The 19,188-nt window shown below is 37.5% G+C and overlaps 1 protein-coding gene across 1 annotated transcript; it reads left to right on the top strand.

Annotated features, from left to right (window-relative positions):
* Window positions 1–668: 668 nt before the first annotated feature.
* Window positions 669–19,186, top strand: LOC141585931 (exocyst complex component SEC8-like). The gene is made up of 27 exons (XM_074407009.1): window positions 669–945; window positions 1,137–1,347; window positions 2,035–2,247; window positions 3,431–3,604; window positions 4,215–4,319; window positions 5,576–5,685; window positions 5,976–6,110; window positions 6,945–7,071; window positions 7,155–7,261; window positions 8,421–8,722; window positions 8,907–9,058; window positions 9,241–9,356; window positions 10,769–10,839; window positions 11,693–11,811; window positions 11,901–11,950; window positions 12,920–13,020; window positions 14,110–14,222; window positions 14,785–14,892; window positions 15,517–15,699; window positions 16,096–16,181; window positions 16,374–16,572; window positions 16,704–16,781; window positions 17,585–17,686; window positions 17,777–17,851; window positions 18,281–18,376; window positions 18,556–18,605; window positions 18,685–19,186. Exons 2-27 carry the CDS (start codon window positions 1,306–1,308, stop codon window positions 18,767–18,769), a joined length of 3,099 nt encoding a protein of 1,032 aa, XP_074263110.1. The 5' UTR covers window positions 669–945; window positions 1,137–1,305; the 3' UTR covers window positions 18,770–19,186.
* The last annotated feature ends 2 nt before the right edge of the window (window positions 19,187–19,188 follow it).

The raw sequence follows: 19,188 nt of genomic DNA, 5'->3' as shown, positions 1-19,188 counted from the left end.
AATTCAAGTAAAATATTATTTAACCCGTTTAAATAAATATGTGCGTCATAAGCGAGACCAACCGCTAGGGATGTCAATTTCACCCGCATCCGTCAAAACCCGATCCACCCGATCCTAAAAGATGGATGAAAACCCGATTTAAATGGATGATGGATGGATGACGGATGAAACGGATGATGGATGACGGATGGGTTGGATGAAGAAATTCCACCCGCCATCCATCCATCACCCGATTTAATTATTTTTTATTTAATTTTTTTTTACATATAACACATTATTAAGATATAAAATATTGAAATTTTCATATTTTTCTACCCTCAATATAAATATTTTGTGAACCTATCCACTAGAAAGTTAAACTAAATTAATTATCTAACTTTATTTTTGTAGAGACAAAAAATCATCATTTTTTAAAATTTCAAATATATAAATACACAACACCCGTTTATCACCCGATCCACCCGTTTCATCCATGGATGATGGATGGATGGATGACGGATGATATGTTTCACGGATGACGGACGGGTTGGATGAGATTTTAAAAAAACGGATGGATGACGGATGAGGCTTCACCCGACCCGAACCCGATCCATTGACATCCCTACCAACCGCAAAACGATCCTACAATTTACAATTTTATCCCTTGACAAATCACACCAAAATGATGCGAATACTATTCACCCCTCAAAAAAAGACAGCCGTTGAACCGGCGGTTCAGAAAACCGCGTCCAGGTGTGCAAATACAGTGATTCATCTTCTTCATTTCCCTCTTCTCCATTCTTCCTAATCATTAGTCAATACATCCAAATTTCCCAGAAATATAATTCAATCTCCAATTTTCCCCAAATTAATCTAACCCTAATTTCTCCAGTCATCAATTACAATCTCATTTCTCCTCATTCCGCGAAAATTCCACTTTCTCTCTCCTACTTTGCTGATTCCTCGGTAATCTTCTCGATCTTTGAATCTACATTTGATTTTACGCTAATTTAATTTATTTCCGTAATTTTGATTTCGTTTTTACTCAATTTTCGCAATAATTTATGATTTGCGACTTTTGTGTTACTATCAATCAGCTGAATACTGGATTAGTAGTTTATTTTTATTTATTTATTGTTGAATTTGGATTATTTCAGGATTTTACGGTGTGAAATTAAGTGCACTATTATAAATTAAGTGCATAGAGATTGATTTTTGTGAGCTGGATTGTGATCTTTGGAGACGAGATTATGAGCATATGAGCTTGAATTACCCGAGTTTAGTTACGGTTTCGAGTTGCGAGTGTCGACAGTTTTTCAGCTCAGAATGGGGCTTTTCGATGGACTCCCTGTTCCTTCTGACAAAGCTGTGAGTATAATTCTGTAACACAAGTACTACACTTTGTATTAAGAGTGTATTTGTTCTTGATATGCTATTCCATGAAGTTTTACTTTTATGCCTAATTGTTGCCGCGAGACTATGAGAGCCGAGAGGGATCATGTTTACCATATTCAGTTGTCTCAAGACTCACAAAATGGCTAGACTTTAGTTTGCTGTAGTTGTAGCACTAGTAGGTGAATTATTGTTTGTGGGTCCAGAACATCATTATCTCAATGCCTCAAGGGCTTTCGTGAACTGCGGGGTTAGAGGCGGTCAGATGTAGACATTCTTACCCGCGTGCTAACATAGAGAGACATACGACCCAAAATGAAAATGCGTCAAGAATTGCATCGAACTCAGCAGTTTAGCGAGTCATTGTGGATCTTATGTTTCTCCGACATTTAAATTAAGAACGAGCTGTTTGAATAAGGATAATTCTTTGGTGCATATTTTGATTATGTCACTGTGTGGAGAAGAGAGGGCCATACATTAAAGTTCAGATTCATGGTTGATCTCGTTGCTCTTTATATCATGTAGTGTGTGTACAAGATGGATTTCTTATATTTCATTACGTGTTCTAACGTGTTACGTCCAATGTGCATCTACTTTTGTTTAAATATGTCTAATATGAGGAGAAGAGAGGCAATACATTAACTGGTGCTTCCAATGTTGCAGCATTTGAGGGAGGAGTTATTGAAAATTGATGAAAGTTGGGCTGCAGCACGTTTTGACTCCTTGCCTCACGTGGTACGTGTTTTGACCTCAAAAGACAGGGAAACTGAACTAGAAGCTTTAAAGGAAAACAATGATGTTATTGAGGATGTTGTGAATGAAGTTGTACATGCCTATCATAGTGGCTTCAATAGGGCAATTCAAAATTACTCTCAGGTACTTTCTCTATTTTGCCTCTTGTGATGAAAAATAATGCAATTTCATTATAATAGAGTAGCTTAGCAGGTATTTTATGCTTCTGCAGTCTTCAGATAAGAAAGACACCCTCCAAAAAAAATTGACACTGTCAAAACATGTAGATTCTTTAGGTGTGAAACTTAGGTGAACCTTTGTTATATATAGCTGTATGTTTACGGTTTTAACTCACTGGTTGTTAACTGAATAAAACTGAGCTAGAGCTTGAGTTGCTGTTGCTGGTGCTCTCAACTCAAATTCACCTCTATATTTTTTTTATTTGCTTGCCACAGTTCAATACTTCAATGACCCCACTTGCTTAGGTTTGGCTTGATTTTTGTAATCTGTCTGGATGCTGTAATCTAAAAATACATCATTGAATAAATGTAAAAATTGTTGGCTAAAATAAATGAAAGATCAATGAGAAATTGACTTGGTGTCTTTTACTGTATGTTATAAATAATAATAGAGCTCCTTGGTGTCATTTTTGTTGATACCCTTCCTCACTTGTTATGTATTGTTCAGGAAAAATTCACACTAATAATCTGAAGTTCGTTATGTCTTCTCAAAATATTCCAAAGTTGGAATTATGCTGTTGTAATCCCAAGTTCAGGGGCCTTCTTCCCAAAACGGTCTCAAAAGTAACTATACAGCGGAAAGTTAACAGTGTTAATTTTTGAATTATTTTGGGATGATACCTCATCTTTTAGGATTATTGGTGGACCAATTATAGTTGAGATGATTTTTGGAAGATGAAGCAAACTTAAGATTATCTGTCTGAAATTTTATACTCCCTCCATTCAACTCCACACTACCATTATCTATTTTGTACACTATTCATAGTTAAACATTCAATTTCAATTTTCTCCCAATACATAAGTGAAAATATATTCATGTGGGATCTTGTTTTATTAAATCGTTACTTAGTACATTAAAAATATCTAACTTTTATATTTTTTGCAAATACGTAGCTAACGATATTTAGCGCGTAAAAGACGCGTTGGCAAACGTGAAAAAAGAAAGTGGTAGTGTGGAGTTGAATGGAGGGAGTATAGTTTATCAAAAGTCGAATCCTAAATGTGCTTTATAGTTTTACTCATATTGTTTATCAAAAGTCGAGTCCTAAAATATGCTTTTAATTTTACTCTTACGCTTGCGTGGTCAGATTTTGCGGTTATTTAGCGAATCTGCTGAAAGTATTTCGGTTGTGAGGAGTGACCTCTCTGAAGCAAAGAAACGACTTGGTGCTCGTAACAAGCAGTTGCACCAGTTATGGTATCGATCTGTTACATTACGTCACATAATCTCTCTTTTAGATCAGATTGAGGGATTATCTAAGGTATATGTTCTTCATGCACATTTTTTTAATACTAGTGGTACGTGCTTTAGGATATAATGGAATTGTAACGACCCACTAAACTATCCGTGCTTCTTATATTGTAAAATACCTGTGGTTGACGAAATTCTCAACTTTGTTTTCACTATTGGGTCATTCGGAAGCAACCTCTATTTGTTTTCAAGACAAGAGTAAGGTTGCCTACATTGACCTAGTAAGGTTGCTTTTGAGACACTGAGAAAGTGTTTTTGTTTTTGTACTGGTTTTTTATGCTTATATGCGTTTCTTAGTGTTTTCTTAGTTTGAGCTGCATTTATAATTCTTTTACAGTTGAACTCCTTTTATTGAATATCATTTTTTACCTAATTTGTAAAGGTCACTTATTGTTAATACTTGTGTAGGGTGATTCATCTTTTATAATAACATCTTCTCAACTCATCCTCCTAAAAAAAGGCTGTCTAGTTAGGTCTCTCCATTATTCAGAATGACTACAAGCCTTTTCCTGTGAATGTTCATCCAATGTTTTTAATTCATGTGTTTAAGGGTTCAAGCCCTTTGTATTTTGTGCAATGCTGTAATTTCTGTCTCATTGCTCTTTTCGTACATAATGTAGGTTCCAGCTCGCATTGAGAAACTTATTGCTGAGAAACAGTTTTATGCTGCAGTCCAACTGCATGTTCAGTCCTCATTGATGCTTGAGAGAGAAGGCCTTCAAACGGTTCTCTCTCTGTCCATTTTAATGTTTTATTTTACTTCTCTTTTTCCTTTTTTTCTGGCTGCCCTTTTAAGTATATTGTTTGGTTGAAATGTCTTGCCTTTATTAATTTAACCCCATAGTTTTAGTTAATTTAAGTGTGGTAGTCGAGGTTTACAAATTTAGAACAGGAGACCATCTAACCTAGGTAGCACCAAAACGGACACGGACACGGACACGGATACGACACGGACACGTGATACGGTATCCCATGAAATTTAGGACACGGGACACGCTATTTAAATTTAATAAAAAAAATATATTTTATGGTTATAAATAACGTATGATTTATTTTTGTAATGTATTTGATTCTAAATTTAATGTATTTGATACTAAATTTAGGTAACTGAAGGTAACATTCGACCTTAACTATAACTAATTCTAATTTTGCACCCAAACCAATATTCTAGTCAATCTCTCTTGAGAATTTATTCCTCGTGTAAACTATAACATGATTAGGCGTGTGTCCGACAAGTGTCGGGTGTCCGGGTGTCGGACACGGTGTCGGACACGGGACGGCTAGTTAGGAGGAGTGTCCGTGCTACCTAGCATCTAACTATGACCAGATACCGTGCCTATTTGATTTACTACTAATGAAATTCACACTGTTTTTATTTCCCATGGGTTTATAGGCTCACTATTATTCGACTATGGAATATAGATGAAATAAAGCGAAATGACATTAAATTCTCAATGCATCTTGTATCGTGAAGTATCACATGCATTTTTACGACCCAATTTCAGCACTGGTCATCCATAAACATCCTTTCTACGGAGTATGTTTTTAGCTCATGGATAAGGCTGCTTTCATCCAACCCACATTGCTGTCCAGGCCGTCACATACGGGGTCATAGAGGCATTGGTGTCAGGGTTATTCGAAAACAACCGTTGTGTATTTTTGACGCATGGATAAGGGTTCGCATATCTAATTCCCTTACCTCGCCTCCTTACATCGGCACAGGTGGAGCCATTAAGATATTTGGGTAATATTGTTGTTGTTGTTGTGTTAGAATTCACTATCGGACCTTGCTGTAAAATTTGGCTAGGTCAGTTATGTACTTATGTGTGTTGGATTAGGCTTTTAACATTTCATTGTCGTGGACTTTTTCGGTAATTAACTTACACCAATCTTGTACTTTTGCCAGTCCTGCTCTCAAGAGCTATTTAATGCACACTCATACATATTGCAAACTAACTAACTAACTAGGCTCTATGATCAGGTTGGTGCACTACAAGATGTTAGATCTGAGTTGAGCAAGTTGCGTGGTGTTCTCTTCTATAAGGTTTTGGAGGACTTACATGCCCATCTTTATAATAATGGTGATTATAGGTATTCTTTCTCTCTCCTTGGTCCTTGCTGTTTTGTTGACTATTTACAGCATAGTTGCAATTATGATTGAAGTTTGATGCTTCCTGTTAATGAAATTTCGTAGTGTTCCTGTTAGTTTTCATTGTAATAATGCTTATTGTTGTCTATAGTTTTTTCTTTGTTCAATAAATTCTTTGTTGGCTTCTGTGTGGGATAGGTGTATCTCGTATTTTGCTATAAAGGCTGGTTATTGGGTCTTATTCTTCTGAAAAGGAGTTCTAATGTCTGAAACTCTATTTGCCCATCTCCAGCTCTATTTCTTCAAGCATACTTGAAAGAGATGATGAAGCTACCTTGGCCACAGCCTTTTCTTTGTCTATGAGTATTTCACAAACACAATCTAGACGAACAAGATCAGCTAAACCTGACAACGGTGTTGATGGAGGGTAAACATTCTCTTTCCTTTTTATTCCTTTCATTTGGTAATTGTTACATCTGGACAATGCAACTATATCACCCGTCTATGATGAGTGGCCATGTAAGCACATGACCATTGCCAATCGCCCAATCACAAGCTTTTGGTGCTCTCCACTGATGCATATGCCATCTATAATTTCCATACATAAAAGTGAAAAAGAGGTGACTCCTTTAGTCTGTACTATCCATCATAAATGTAACATTTCTGTCAGCTGTCTTTGGTCACAACAATTTAAGTCATTCCCAATACTATTTGCGAACCAACTGCTGTCAGACCTGCAGATCGTAAGGTCTAGCTAGAAATGACGACCTTAGCTTACCCGATAGCATTTGAAGTAGTTTTCTAACACCAGCCATGTGACACAAGTAATTACAGCAGCCTCAAAACCTTTGTTGTGCATTTTGCCATTCCTGCTGTACAATGTGGAAAGTGGAATATGTTACTGTTTGCCATACTTAACAGGTGTACAATAGGGAATGTTTAGTAAGTGATGTCTGACTCTCTAATATGGTTCAATCTCAACTTCATAATCAACTTTGTTTTATAGTTATGTCGGTTAATTTAATAGAAAAGACACTTGCCTTTCCTTTGTTGTTTTTCTCATGGATCTTGTTTTTAGCTCTCGAGTGTTCAATCAACTTGTTTTCTTTGAAAAATAAACCAGTAGGCGGGGATTCTCTGTGTTATATCCCTCCAACTTACTACTTTCTATGTTAGTAGCGAATTATTTCATTCAGGATTAAGACTTTTCACCGGCCATGTTAACTTGCTTCTGTTTGATAATGATACATGTTTTCTTCAGGTTACATAATGGTCATTATGATGAGGAGGGATTGAGAGGTGAAGAAACTGATGGTAATAGAAAAGGTGGAATTTTATCCAGTCAACTTCCACCATGGCTTTCCTCAGCTTCACCTGATGAGTTCCTGGTATGGTCAGTTAGTTCTCATCAACTTTCAGTAGTGTTTACAGGGTCATGAATTTTAGGTTTTATACATTCATTTGGTCTCAGGAAGTTGTGCAGAAGACTGATGCTCCTCTACATGTGAAGTATCTGCAAACTATGATTGAATGCTTGTGCAAGCTTGGCAAGGTTGCTGCAGCTGGCGCTATTATATGGTAATTGCTTGTTCTCCTTCCATGAACTTGTGTGTGCCTTCGATAGGAATAGTGAATTTAGGGAAAAAGACGACGTTCTTTGTTGCTCTTGAAAAACTTTGTAATGTGTCTCAAGCACACCCAGGCAACTTTCCATTTTTCTCAAGAAGAAACTCTGTAATGGGTCTCTGTTTAGCCATCTATATGTATATATGTTGGAGTGGGATTTAAGTTAGATTCTCTTGCTGTTCTCACTCACTCTTTCCTGTAAAAGGGTTGGTTGAATTGGGGTTACAGTTACTGCCTACAGGACCATGGGGGACATGGAGGAAAAATACAAAGGAAAGTAGGAGGTGATGGTAGTGGCGGATAGAGGAAGGAGATGAAGATAGGTTAATAAGTATCACATTAAGGGGGTAATAGTTACCCACCTCTTCCCTAGGGTGCTAGGGGTAATGTATTACCCTCATATGGGAGTTATACTTCCTCCCGCCACACTGCTCCCGTCACCATTCTTTATCTTCCCTTTACGACCACCATTTCCTCTTTTTCTCCTTTGTCTCGAGCTCCTGATCTTCATAACAATTACACCTAATCCAAGAAAGCCCAAATACTCAACAAATTAATTGGGCTATGAGTAATGTGTGAATTGGTTGGATAGTGCTAGTATAATCTTCCAGGATTGGGTATTTTAGCAGCATTGCTTGTCAATTTTTAGCCTGTTGTTGGGCTCTTGTTCACGAGGCTATCCTTGGCATGTATCTGTATAAAAAGTTATTGGATAATAGTCCCCCTCCCCTATTTCTCTTCTTACTCTTGGTGGATACGTGGTCTCCATCTTCCACACTGTATTTTCGTTGATCTTAAAAAAAAGTGGAAGGATGTTGAATTTTTGGCTTATGAGTTCAGTTCTTGTGGTTTTCTTGTCATTTATATGAAGCTTTTCTTTATCTTTGAGTCTTCAGGCTTCGTCTGACCTCTGATCTTAAAGTTCTTTTTATGAGGCGAGTGTGCATTACAGTTGGTGATACTCACTTACCAAAGTGATCGATCTAGCATGCTCTGTTTCACCAACATATAAACATTCTTTGGCCTGAGATCTGTGTTGCGTCCCTTTCTTCTATTGGCTTTAACTTAATTTATTTCCTTTCTTTCTCGGTGAAACCTGTAATTTTTATAGTCAGAGGCTTAGACCTACAATTCATGAGGTCATTACCACCAAGATCAAGAATTATGCGAACCGCATGAGCTCATCCAAGCCTGGAACTAGTCTGACAACATATTCGTCAACTTTACAAAATTTGAAGGGGCAGTTGGAGATGTACCAGTTATCCAAACAGAAACGTGCAAATGGCATGTCTCTCAGTGGAACATTGTTGGCTGTTAGTCCAGTAACACCTGTGATGTCACCCTCAGGAAAAGCGCAGGCTATTGCAAGAGAACTTCTGAATTCTATCCTGGATGCAATTGTTAAGATATTTGGTGAGCCACCAGTCATTTTTTTTACGCAATAATAATTAGTTTATTATATTATAAACCTATATAAGAAACAGTTGTCAGACTTCATTCATACTTGGAATTGGCAACTGAATGATTGTATAATCTCTAAGCTATTTTTATAAGAATTTATTTTATGAGCCTGAGACTTCATCTCATCAATGTTTAGAGAATCATGTTATTATTGGAGAGCTCCTTGAGTCAAAAGGTAGTCAACAAATGGACATCAATACGCCCAAGTCTTTGGTGGATGTAAGCTGGAACACTGAATCAGACTCTACTGGTGGTTATACTATTGGGTTCTCACTTACAGTTCTACAGGTATTCTGATTTATACTTTGTTAAGTTGTTTTAGCTTTGTGCGTGGTTTATGATCTTTTTCTGTATTGTGCCGATATTGAAATTTGCTAGATTGGCTAATCTTGCCATCCTATTTTCAAAGTGATCAGGGTGTTTATTTGCAACTTCTCCTGACTTGTTCACGATTTTTGATTGGGTGATAGAGTGAATGCCAACAGCTGATATGTGAGATTTTGCGAGCAACTCCAAAAGCATCATCAGCTGACGCTACTGGGCAAACAGCTAAACTAGCAGGGAAGGTTCCGTCGAAAGAGAAAAAGTAAGTGAAAACGTGGAGAATCTTTTTATTCAACCGAGTTTCTGTTAGCTACGATTGTGTACTTTTGAGCTTCAGTTGAAGACTGCAACTAATTATTACTCACAAATATTTTTTGTTTAAAACGGTAATAGAAGATATCTATTAAAACACATTAGGAGGTGACATCCATGTATAGAAAACACAAGGGGGCGCCTATACACAATCGGAGAGTTGGGTGTTAAACACTTCAGCTATCAAAAGTTAGGTGCTGGTGTGAGTGGTTTAACTGTCTCCAAATAAAGGACTTTGAAAGCGGATTATGAGCTCTTGACGCATACAAGGGTTACAAGCAATATCATTAAAATACAATGACTCTTTTTAATAGAGAAACACCACCAAAACGAAGAACCATCTTCCAATATTTGCTAAAGCAATCCTTTTTCACCTTTCTCTTCTGAGATGGAAAACATCTTTAGCCTTGCAAGGGCAAACCCTACTCAAGCTGAACGGAGACAAGGACAAGAGCCAAAATGACAAAGACCAAGAGACCAACAATGTGATAAACGGATTATTCACTCTCAAAGAACACGATCTAGTCAAACTGAAGTTTCTTCTCAGGAGCATGTCTTCTATTGAGATCTTCCTTTCTCTCTGCTTCAATGGCAAGCTTTTGGGATCCCTGCACTATACAAATGAAGTGGCTGGGAAGTCATGAGAGGCATACTTCTCTAGAAGATCGCGCAATTTCTTAACTGACTAAAGCTTTAGATTTATCTTGCAACCAAATCATCTTGTAAACTCACCATTTCCTTCAGTTTCAATTTTGAGTTTTGACCAAAAAAAGTAACTCAAAAAGCCGCAAATTTGAAGGTTCTCTGAATCATTTAGGAGCCTGGAAACATTGCATCCAAGTGATGATGATTGTCGTCCCATAAAACAACTTTCTTCATGGTTGCTACCTTGAGAGAAGCAATTTGGAAGAGGTCATGGAGCTGGAGTTCCAAAAAGTGGTTTCAGTACTTGAATGAGTGGTGTACCCTGTCTCAGTTCGAAGATTCATGGTTAATAGAATTGGTCCTGGGATGATTTCTGCAGGGAGGACTCGTGTTATCAGTTTTTGGGAGCGTAATTATGGATTATGGTCCAAGCCCGTGTTTATTAGAGACTTTACCATAACTTTAAAGTTTCAAATGAAGGAGATTTAACACCAAAACTAGTTCGATAAACTTAAAAGTGATGAGAGCTTAGGCACGGGGAAGTTAATATGGAAATGTTGAGGGAAACAGAGATATTACCTATATGTAAACGATACAAGAACTTTATGATTCTTTACATATCCATGTGAATAACTGACCATTGTGCTTTGAAATTTTATTCCTTTTGTGAAGGATAATGTTCTGGAAGCTTGTTTAAGCATTTGTAATGTGTCACAGGGATGGCTCAGATGGTAGCCTCACATTTGCTTTCCGATTTACAGATGCTACATTGTCTATTCCTAATCAAGGTACCAAAAGTAGTTTTTAAATTTCTCTGATTTGACTTATATTTTGAACATGTGTAGAGTCAGTAATTTTCTTTGTCAAAATATTAACTAGCATATTCCTTTTGCGATGTTATGGATCCCACATTATGTACGTTACAATGTGTCACAACGTCTCAAGGACTTACCGACAGTAATGGGGCAAGGGTATCTGTGCTACAACCTACTCTTGTGCTAAATCAACACAAAGAGGTTACTTTCCGATGACGCATGTTGAAAGTTGCATTGGCAGAATGCTACTTATAAACAGCGCAATCAGTTTAGTGTATCATTACGTTATGCTATCATATTCTAAATCCAAAAAACAGTTTGTCTTTGGGGATTCTCCCTAAAAGATCCCTACAGTCTTTCAACACGATAAGAACATTTTGTATTTCTCTCTATTGAGGATATTTGTCCTCATTCCTTGTATTGTTATTGATTCATTTATACAATTTTTTTCTTATCTAAAGAAAGTAGTGAGTCTTTGATTACATTGTAAGTGAAAATAATTGACATCATGCTCTGTGATAAATAAAAATGCTTCTGATAACATTCAGTAGTGGGTCAGCTTAAATAGACTATACTTAGCTTATGCCTTCTGATAGCATTGCTTTCTGTGCCTGAAGAGATCATATTCGATTCGTCTTCAGTAGCAGACTGGCTTATGGTCTATTTTTTTTATTCAACCAGTCTTCTAACCTTTTTCTAGTTCCTCTATCAAAGATTCGAAGTAATAAGCTGCATTGTTGGCTGTTATTTAGTTTAACTGAGAGAGAGGGTTTGTAATAATTTGCCAAAAAGCACTATCATATCTTAGGGCATATATTATTGTCAGGAGCCCAAAGTTGGAACAAGAAGGCCCAAAACACATCACAAGAGGGATATGGATCTGCAGCTGTCTTGCCTGAGGAAGGAATATATCTAACAGCAGCTGTTTATCGCCCAGTGCTTCAGGTTTGGGGTGGTTATTCTTTCAATATTTAATCATAAATTTGGAAATAAAAAGTTTTTCAACTTAACCTCTTATCTTCTGTTCATTGCAGTTTACAAATAAGGTTGCTTCAGTCTTGCCTGAAAAATATTCCAAGCTTGGGTATGTCTGGAAACGGAACCCCCCTCCCAATCTGTACAAAGCTCCAGAATACTAATTCAAAGTGAAGTCCTGTCTAATTACAATCATTCTGTGAAGGCCCTTGAGTAAGAAAGAAAATAAGAAATGTTCCGCCTTCTTCGACACGCCTAAATCAACTTTTGCTGGGCTCTATAAGCTAAAATTCCGTGTAGGAGTTAATGATTTGCTTATTAAAAGGCCTTGGCCCTGTATCCTCATATACCTGGGATTTACTTAATTAAAACTCCGTAACTAGAAGATAATGGAAAAAGGATGCGCATTTTGTTCGTGTTGCTGTTTACCCTGTTTCAGCAGTTTGAATTGCAGATTGGAATTTGTCTTTTGGGCTTAAACTAGGATACTTTGATGCTATAAAATATTATCTTATTACTTTGGTTGCTTACAGTAAACTGAAGTCCCGATTCTCTTTGTAGTTTGTTTACAGTTTTAAGTTGCCAAAGTAACAGAGCGGAGAAAAGTTAAATAAGAGAGGCGGGTGGGAAAAACTATCATATCTATATTTGCCATATTTGAGTAATTATTAATGCCTTTATTTTAAAGTTAGCTTGACAATTATTTGCCGCAGTCAAATATTGTATAGTTTCTTTCGAATTCCTAGAGGACTTTCTTTGCATTATGTCATACACTGATACTTTGCATGAGGCTTTGTCGGTTGTTCTTGTTTCATTATGTGAACCAAGTGAACTTTTACAAGAAACAAGGCTTGTAAGTAATCATGTAGATATTCAGGTGCTGCCATTCAGTTTTAGTGGTTGATTTTTGTCTATGGCGATTTAGCAAATAGTTAGAGATTAATGGTAAAACAACTAACCTAAGCGTTACCCATGTGGATCTTCTTAGGTCTTTTCCGTTCTTTTTTTTGCACTTATTTCATCATTTTGGGATTATCGTTGCTGTTTGATAACCATATTCAACTTCTCTTTTACTCAGGAATGATGGATTGCTTGCTTTCGTGGATAATTTTGTGAAAGACCAGTTCTTACCTACAATGTTTGTGGACTACCGAAAAAGTGTGCAGCAGGCCATATCTAGTAAGTTCACGTCTTTTTGTAATTGTTTCAGACTTTCAGCTGAAGGTCCCTTCCCTCAATTACTTTTCATTGATTCTATAATATTTATTTATCTATAAGAAAGGTAAGACCCATAAGTTTCATGTAAAACCTTGAATATTTTGAAGGTGTAGGATATATAGACCTAGGCACAGTTTCTATCTGTTATATTGCGCAATAGATGTTGGCAATTGTATTAGAAGTGCAAGGAGGTGTGCCTGAATGCTAGATGCTAGTGAAAGAAGCTGTGGGGCCATTTAGCCTGGATGTATTTCAGTATTCTTGCAATTTCTGGTATTGTGTTCTTTGTATAGTTCTATTAAGTTCTAAGAGTACATAATACAAATTTCACTGCATGGGAATTGTAGAAGAGCTTCAGCTTTCCACATCCTTATAATGGATGATTTTGCAGCCTTTCTGTTGCTAAAGTCAAGCTACCGGATACACTCATCTAGTCATCCCCTAGCGAATCACGAATTGGTTGTGCACTTGTGCATGTTCCTGTATCCGCCTTTCCTCAAAATGTACTACATATTTCACTTTAGGAAGAGCATATTGTGATTTGTGTATAGGGTGTTACATGTCCCTATCAAATTAGTCAGCCTTGGGCTAAAGTGATCATATCTTAAATAAAGGATTCAAGATGAATATGTTCGACACTGACACTGGTCATCAATAATTAATGGTTTATCACTGGCTCGTATACTTCCACGTCATTCATGGATTAAACCTTTATGTCGATACATATGCTACTCAAACTCCGGGCATGAGTGTCAGGTATGTATGTATTCAAGTGTCGAACTCGCCCTGAGTCAACTTTTTTAGACACGGGGATCGTCCTGTAATGAGGTAGGGGGTGCAAGGGCCAAGGAGACTTGTCTTCAAAGCAGAAATATAATTACCAGTTTTTAAACTATAACTCAGTCTGGGAGATAATTGAAAAATAAGAATTGAAATCATGAATATCATACTAAATTTATCATTCAAAGACCAAATTGGTGTTTGCTTGATTGTGGGTACAGAAGTGTGAATGTGTCTTATTCCAGAAGCCTTGTCTTGCATTTACTGCAGGCCCAGCTGCCTTTCGTCCGCGGGCACATGCTGCTTCTCAATATATTCAATCTGTTGAGAAGGGTCGACCTGTTTTACAGGGACTGCTGGCTATAGATCTTTTGGCGAAGGAGGTATTTTAGCTTCATCTATATGATTTCTGTGGACGTATTGGTTTGGTTGGTTCTTGCATTCCTGGGATCCAGCATCTAATTATATTAGTGTATCGCAGAAATCGGAATTGCTTAATAATGTATCTAAAAGGCTCACAGTACTTGTTGATTGGTATGGTAATCAAGTTTATGAATAACTTATAAATTCTTTGATACTGAAAATTAAATGAAGGGCTTTAAATGTAAATTTTCTGATGAATGGCTAAAATTTTTGCACCAAGTCGTTACAGAGACTTCGCCTTTTATAGACACATTACTAAGAGATTGGCAACAAGTTTCTGATTATTTGACCTAAAATGAAAGCCTTGAGCCGTCTATACTCGTAACGGAGTAGGTAATATCTAAAATATGTATCTTAGACGAACGGAAATATCCAAGTAACACAGCGATTTAGTTGCTATCTCCAAGCAGATTGGAAGGTCGTAAAATTGAATCTTAGACTTTCAGTCTCATTCTAACTTAGATCGGGCTCACTATGCATATACATGCAACACAATTTTTATCTCTTGTTGTTTCCTCGTAGGTTTTTGGCTGGGCTCAGGCAATGCCAATGTTCGCTGCTGAGCTTGTGAAGTACGTGCAAACTTTCCTTGAGCGAGCATATGAAAGATGTCGTACTTCATATATGGAGGTGAATGTCTTTATATATGTACTTTGTGCTCCTTTTGCCTTGCTATTCATGTAAATTTTCCTTAAGCGAGCATGTGAAGTACGTGTATTATCTTATGGTATATAGTACGTGCAAACTTTCCTTGAGCGAGCATGTGAAGTACGTGTATTATCTTATGGTATATAGTACATTGGTACATAGTATACGGTATGGTAAATGGTATTCCTTCCTTTTCGACCATCTCTATACACATTCCTTTTTAGGTTATTCCACCCAATTCTATGCATTTCCTTATTCATGTAAGGAATTGGTAAATGGTATTCGTTCCTTTCCGACCAGTTCTATTTGTCTTGGTCAGAATTGGTTAGGAGGCACTCTTTTTGTGGATTTTTCTTTAAAAAGGACTTCATGTAACTGACTGTTGTTCACCAATTTGTATGTTCTACTTTATTGTGGAGTTGGGGGAGCTTTCCTTGCATTAGAAAATAGTTTGTGCACTTTGTAGGAAAGGACTAAAACATGCTTCTCTTCACAATGAGATTGTTTATACTACGGGATTCTCTGGAGAATGCCATGTGTCCCCTCTCCCCTATTTGAAAAACATGTAAGAGAGATCACCTCATCAGGTTTCTGACTTTGTTCCAGGCAGTTCTTGAGAAGCAAAGCTACATGTTGATTGGAAGGCACGACATTGAAAGCTTGATGAAGCTTGATCCCGCTAATTCCTGTCTACACAATAGTATGTATGATAGTGCTTCTGATGCTTATGGAATGGAGGTTGAAAAACAGATGTGTGATCTTTTACTTAGTTTGCGGCCAATCAAACAGGTTAACTTGCTCTTTGGGCGTTATTACTGTGTTTGTCATATTAGCAGCAGTATTTTGGTGTTGTAAATTGTAATCAACACATGCTCCCTTTTCTTTGGTCCGATTTGTCAGTTGTCAGTACTTTAGCTTTGTAATGTCGTCCTCCTTCCTTGAGGAGAAGGGGGAGGGGTGGGGTGGGCGTTGTTTGATTTAACTGTTACAATCCGTACCATGGTAGTCTCAATTTGAGACTGGATCTTGAATTGGTTGTCCCGGCGAAATTGAGAGTTGAGACCACCTTAAAATGTTGCTCTCGTGACCTTGATAACTCAGCTGCGATCTGGTGTCATGATCTAATACCATGAGTCATTCTTAAATCTAGATATGTGATTGCTTCTATTTGCCATTCTCAAGCAGGAAAATCTGATTCGTGATGATAACAAAGTCATTTTGTTAGCTTCGTTGAGTGATTCGCTGGAATATGTTGCAGATTCAATTGAAAGGCAGGTTCTTCTCCTCTTCATGATTGATTATCATTGTTTAATATTATTCTGTACACAAAGTGAAATCATGAGATATTCATATTGTAAGCTCATTTTCAATTATTGTGCCGACGTGCTTCAGTGCGTGGCAGAAATGTCCTGAACAAGAAACATTGTCCATGATGTATTAATGAATTATCATTTCTTAAACAGGCTTGGAAAAACATTCTCTATTACATGTAACCAAGTGGAAGAGAAGAGCAACAAGCAAAAAACACCCCGCCGTAATGAAGTCAGTAGCACACCCTCGAAGGATCTAGCATCATTTGCTGATGATTACAGGAAACTTGCTGTTGATTGCCTTAAGGTCTTGCGTGTGGAAATGCAATTAGAGACGGTCTTTCATATGCAGGTATATGGTGACTATCTTATTCAAGATCGAACTTCCATTTCTAGAGAGTTTCACTCCACAATTTTTTACTATGAAGTGGACGGTGTCCTTAATGTAATTATGACTGACTGGCAAATTGAAATTGCAAACAGGGAATGACAAGTAGAGAATATCTTGATGATCTTGATGCAGAGGAGCCAGATGATTTTGTTATTTCTCTTACGGCACATGTATGTTTTGCTCCTAAAATTGCTGCCAATTGTTTGGTTAAGTTAATGCTGCATGCTCCCCGTTTATATTGGCTGTCTGATTCTGTTTGTCAAGGACGCTGTCTTATTGGTGTAACCAACTTAAGTTTTACCAAGGCAGGCATCTTCCTTTTCGTCAAAGAATAACAGGAGTCAGTGACCTGAAGGGAGGGTGGGGACGGGAGGGTCAATGGCAGTGATTGCTATAAGGAACCCTTTCCTGGTTCAGGGTTGTCTTATTTGTCCCAAATAATTCCATGTTTAAATCTTCCACACCAGCTTGCTTTATTTGGTTCTGATTTTGATCTATCATGTTGAAGGAATCTTTGGTGGCATCTATTCTAAGTGGACCTTCTGTTAACTCGTGCTAATTGCATACATTTGGGATAGATGCCATTTTAGATTCATCTTGCAGTAAGATAGGTACAAGATCAAAGTAAATGAATAAAGCATGGAATAATTTTTTATAGACGAGGCAAAGTTCAACATTCTTTTCCTTGCTATAAAAGTTTTGTGATATTCCAGTTATCAGTGTCAATGGCAGCTTTTTTACTGTGAGAAACGTACTTTGATTGGCACGGTTTGATTTGCGCTCATAGTTATGTTAACCTCTAGAAAGAGGTCAAGATGTGTTGGTCCAAATGAGTAGATTTATTTGGATCCATATGCGTGGAGATTTTTTTTCCAAGAAAAAGGAGACTAGTCCCCAAAATTGGTCCATGCCTAGCCATGAGTTGCAAGAGTCGTAATGAATCTAACGTACGTTGTCTTTGGATGCCAAACAGGTAACTCGACGGGATGAATCAATTGCTCCTTTTGTCTCAAAGATAAAGCAAAATTACATTTTTGGTGGAATATGTGGAGTAGCTGCTCATGCTTCTATCAAGGTCTAAATGCTACTACTGGTTTTTTACATGTACTCCTGGCATTAAATCGCTTGCTATATGATTTTTAATTTGTAATGTCGTTTCTTTCAGGCTTTGGCTGATATGAAATCAATTAACCTTTTTGGAGTCCAACAGATTTGTCGCAACTCCATTGCTTTAGAACAGGTATGTATCATCCATCCTGAGTGGATCATGTGACCTCAATGCCCTTGATGGCTTTCATCTTGACACAAGTGGTGACTATTGGCAGAGTTACTCTTTGAGAACATTATTAATTACAGAACACAGTTTCATGGTTCAGGACTTCAGGTTGGTTGGCCGGTCAAATTCCGGAACTAGGTCATCTAGTGCTTTATATTTGAACCCAGTAGAACATGTTCCAAGAACAGAATCGAACACCAAATCGTGCAACATTTTCTTAGAAACATAAAATCATGGCAATTCATGATCGGTTGACCTTGGTTGGTGCTCTCAAGTGTTTGCATCCTTGCTTTTGGCTAAGCCTAGACATGACATTCATTGTCTTTACTTTTGCTACCATATGTAATTAAAAACTTGTCTAAATAAACCATATGATTGATGAACACGTGACAGGCACTAGCAGCTATACCATCAATTGACAGCGAAGCTGTGCAACTGAGATTAGATCGTGTGAGGACTTACTTTGAGCTTCTAAACATGCCGTTTGAGGTAATTTTCTGAGCACAAAAACTTATAAAAGGCAATGTTGCATGTGTGAGTGTGACCAACCTATATCCCCTAAATCTAAATGATGGTTTCATTTATGCGTAAATTTTTGGGTTGGTGTCTTGAGCTTCCGGCTCTAGTAATTTCATCACCTGTGAATAACATATCGCATTTCCTTTCAGGCTTTACTTGCTTTTATCACGGAGCACGAGGATTTATTTACTCCTGAGGAGTGAGTCATGAAATTTAACGTACTATTTCTGCAGCCTGGATGATATTGATTGGTGTCTGACCTGAAAATTGATTTACAGGTACGCTAATCTCCTGAAGGTCCAGGTACCAGGAAGGGATATTCCAGCCGATGCACTCGACAGAATATCCGAAATCTTGCAGTAGACCCTGTGCAGGCTTTAATGGTATGTTTTGCAACATGAAGCCTTAAACTCATACCCATATAGAGCGTTGGTTTTGGAGGAATACACTTTGGAAGACGTTTTCTGTGAAAGCGAGCAACAAGAATATATCGTCGTGCTGTAAATCTTTTGGAGGAAGTCATTTTCCATCTGTTGATAGAAATATATTCCTGCTGTAGGGCAGTTGCGGTTTTGTCCTTGTTTTCTACTTTACCCTTCGAGAAAACAAACACAACGAGCTTTTGTGCAGTCTTGGCGTTTGTCACCTGTCGAGTTTTTGTAGTAGTTAGTATATGATGATGTTGTAGATCCTCTTCTCATTAACAACAGTGTTAGGCAGAGTGGCATATTGCCAGACATATCGCGAGCTTTGTAAGTAATACGAGTACTATTCTCAGTCTG

This window comes from Silene latifolia, chromosome 6 (genome assembly GCF_048544455.1).
Source record: "Silene latifolia isolate original U9 population chromosome 6, ASM4854445v1, whole genome shotgun sequence".
Classification (NCBI taxonomy): domain Eukaryota; kingdom Viridiplantae; phylum Streptophyta; class Magnoliopsida; order Caryophyllales; family Caryophyllaceae; genus Silene; species Silene latifolia.
Note: the sequence above shows the minus strand (reverse complement) of the source record. Positions and strands in the feature narration are given on the sequence as shown.

What these genes read in the sequence shown, in the direction of transcription:
- LOC141585931 (XM_074407009.1), top strand. Translation starts at nt 1,306, where the DNA reads ATGGGGCTTTTCGATGGACTCCCTGTTCCTTCTGACAAAGCT. An exon ending in AGATTGAGGGATTATCTAAG is followed by an intron (nt 3,605 to 4,214) that starts GTATATGTTCTT and finishes TACATAATGTAG; the next exon opens with GTTCCAGCTCGCATTGAGAA. An exon ending in GTTGCAGATTCAATTGAAAG is followed by an intron (nt 16,182 to 16,373) that starts GCAGGTTCTTCT and finishes TTTCTTAAACAG; the next exon opens with GCTTGGAAAAACATTCTCTA.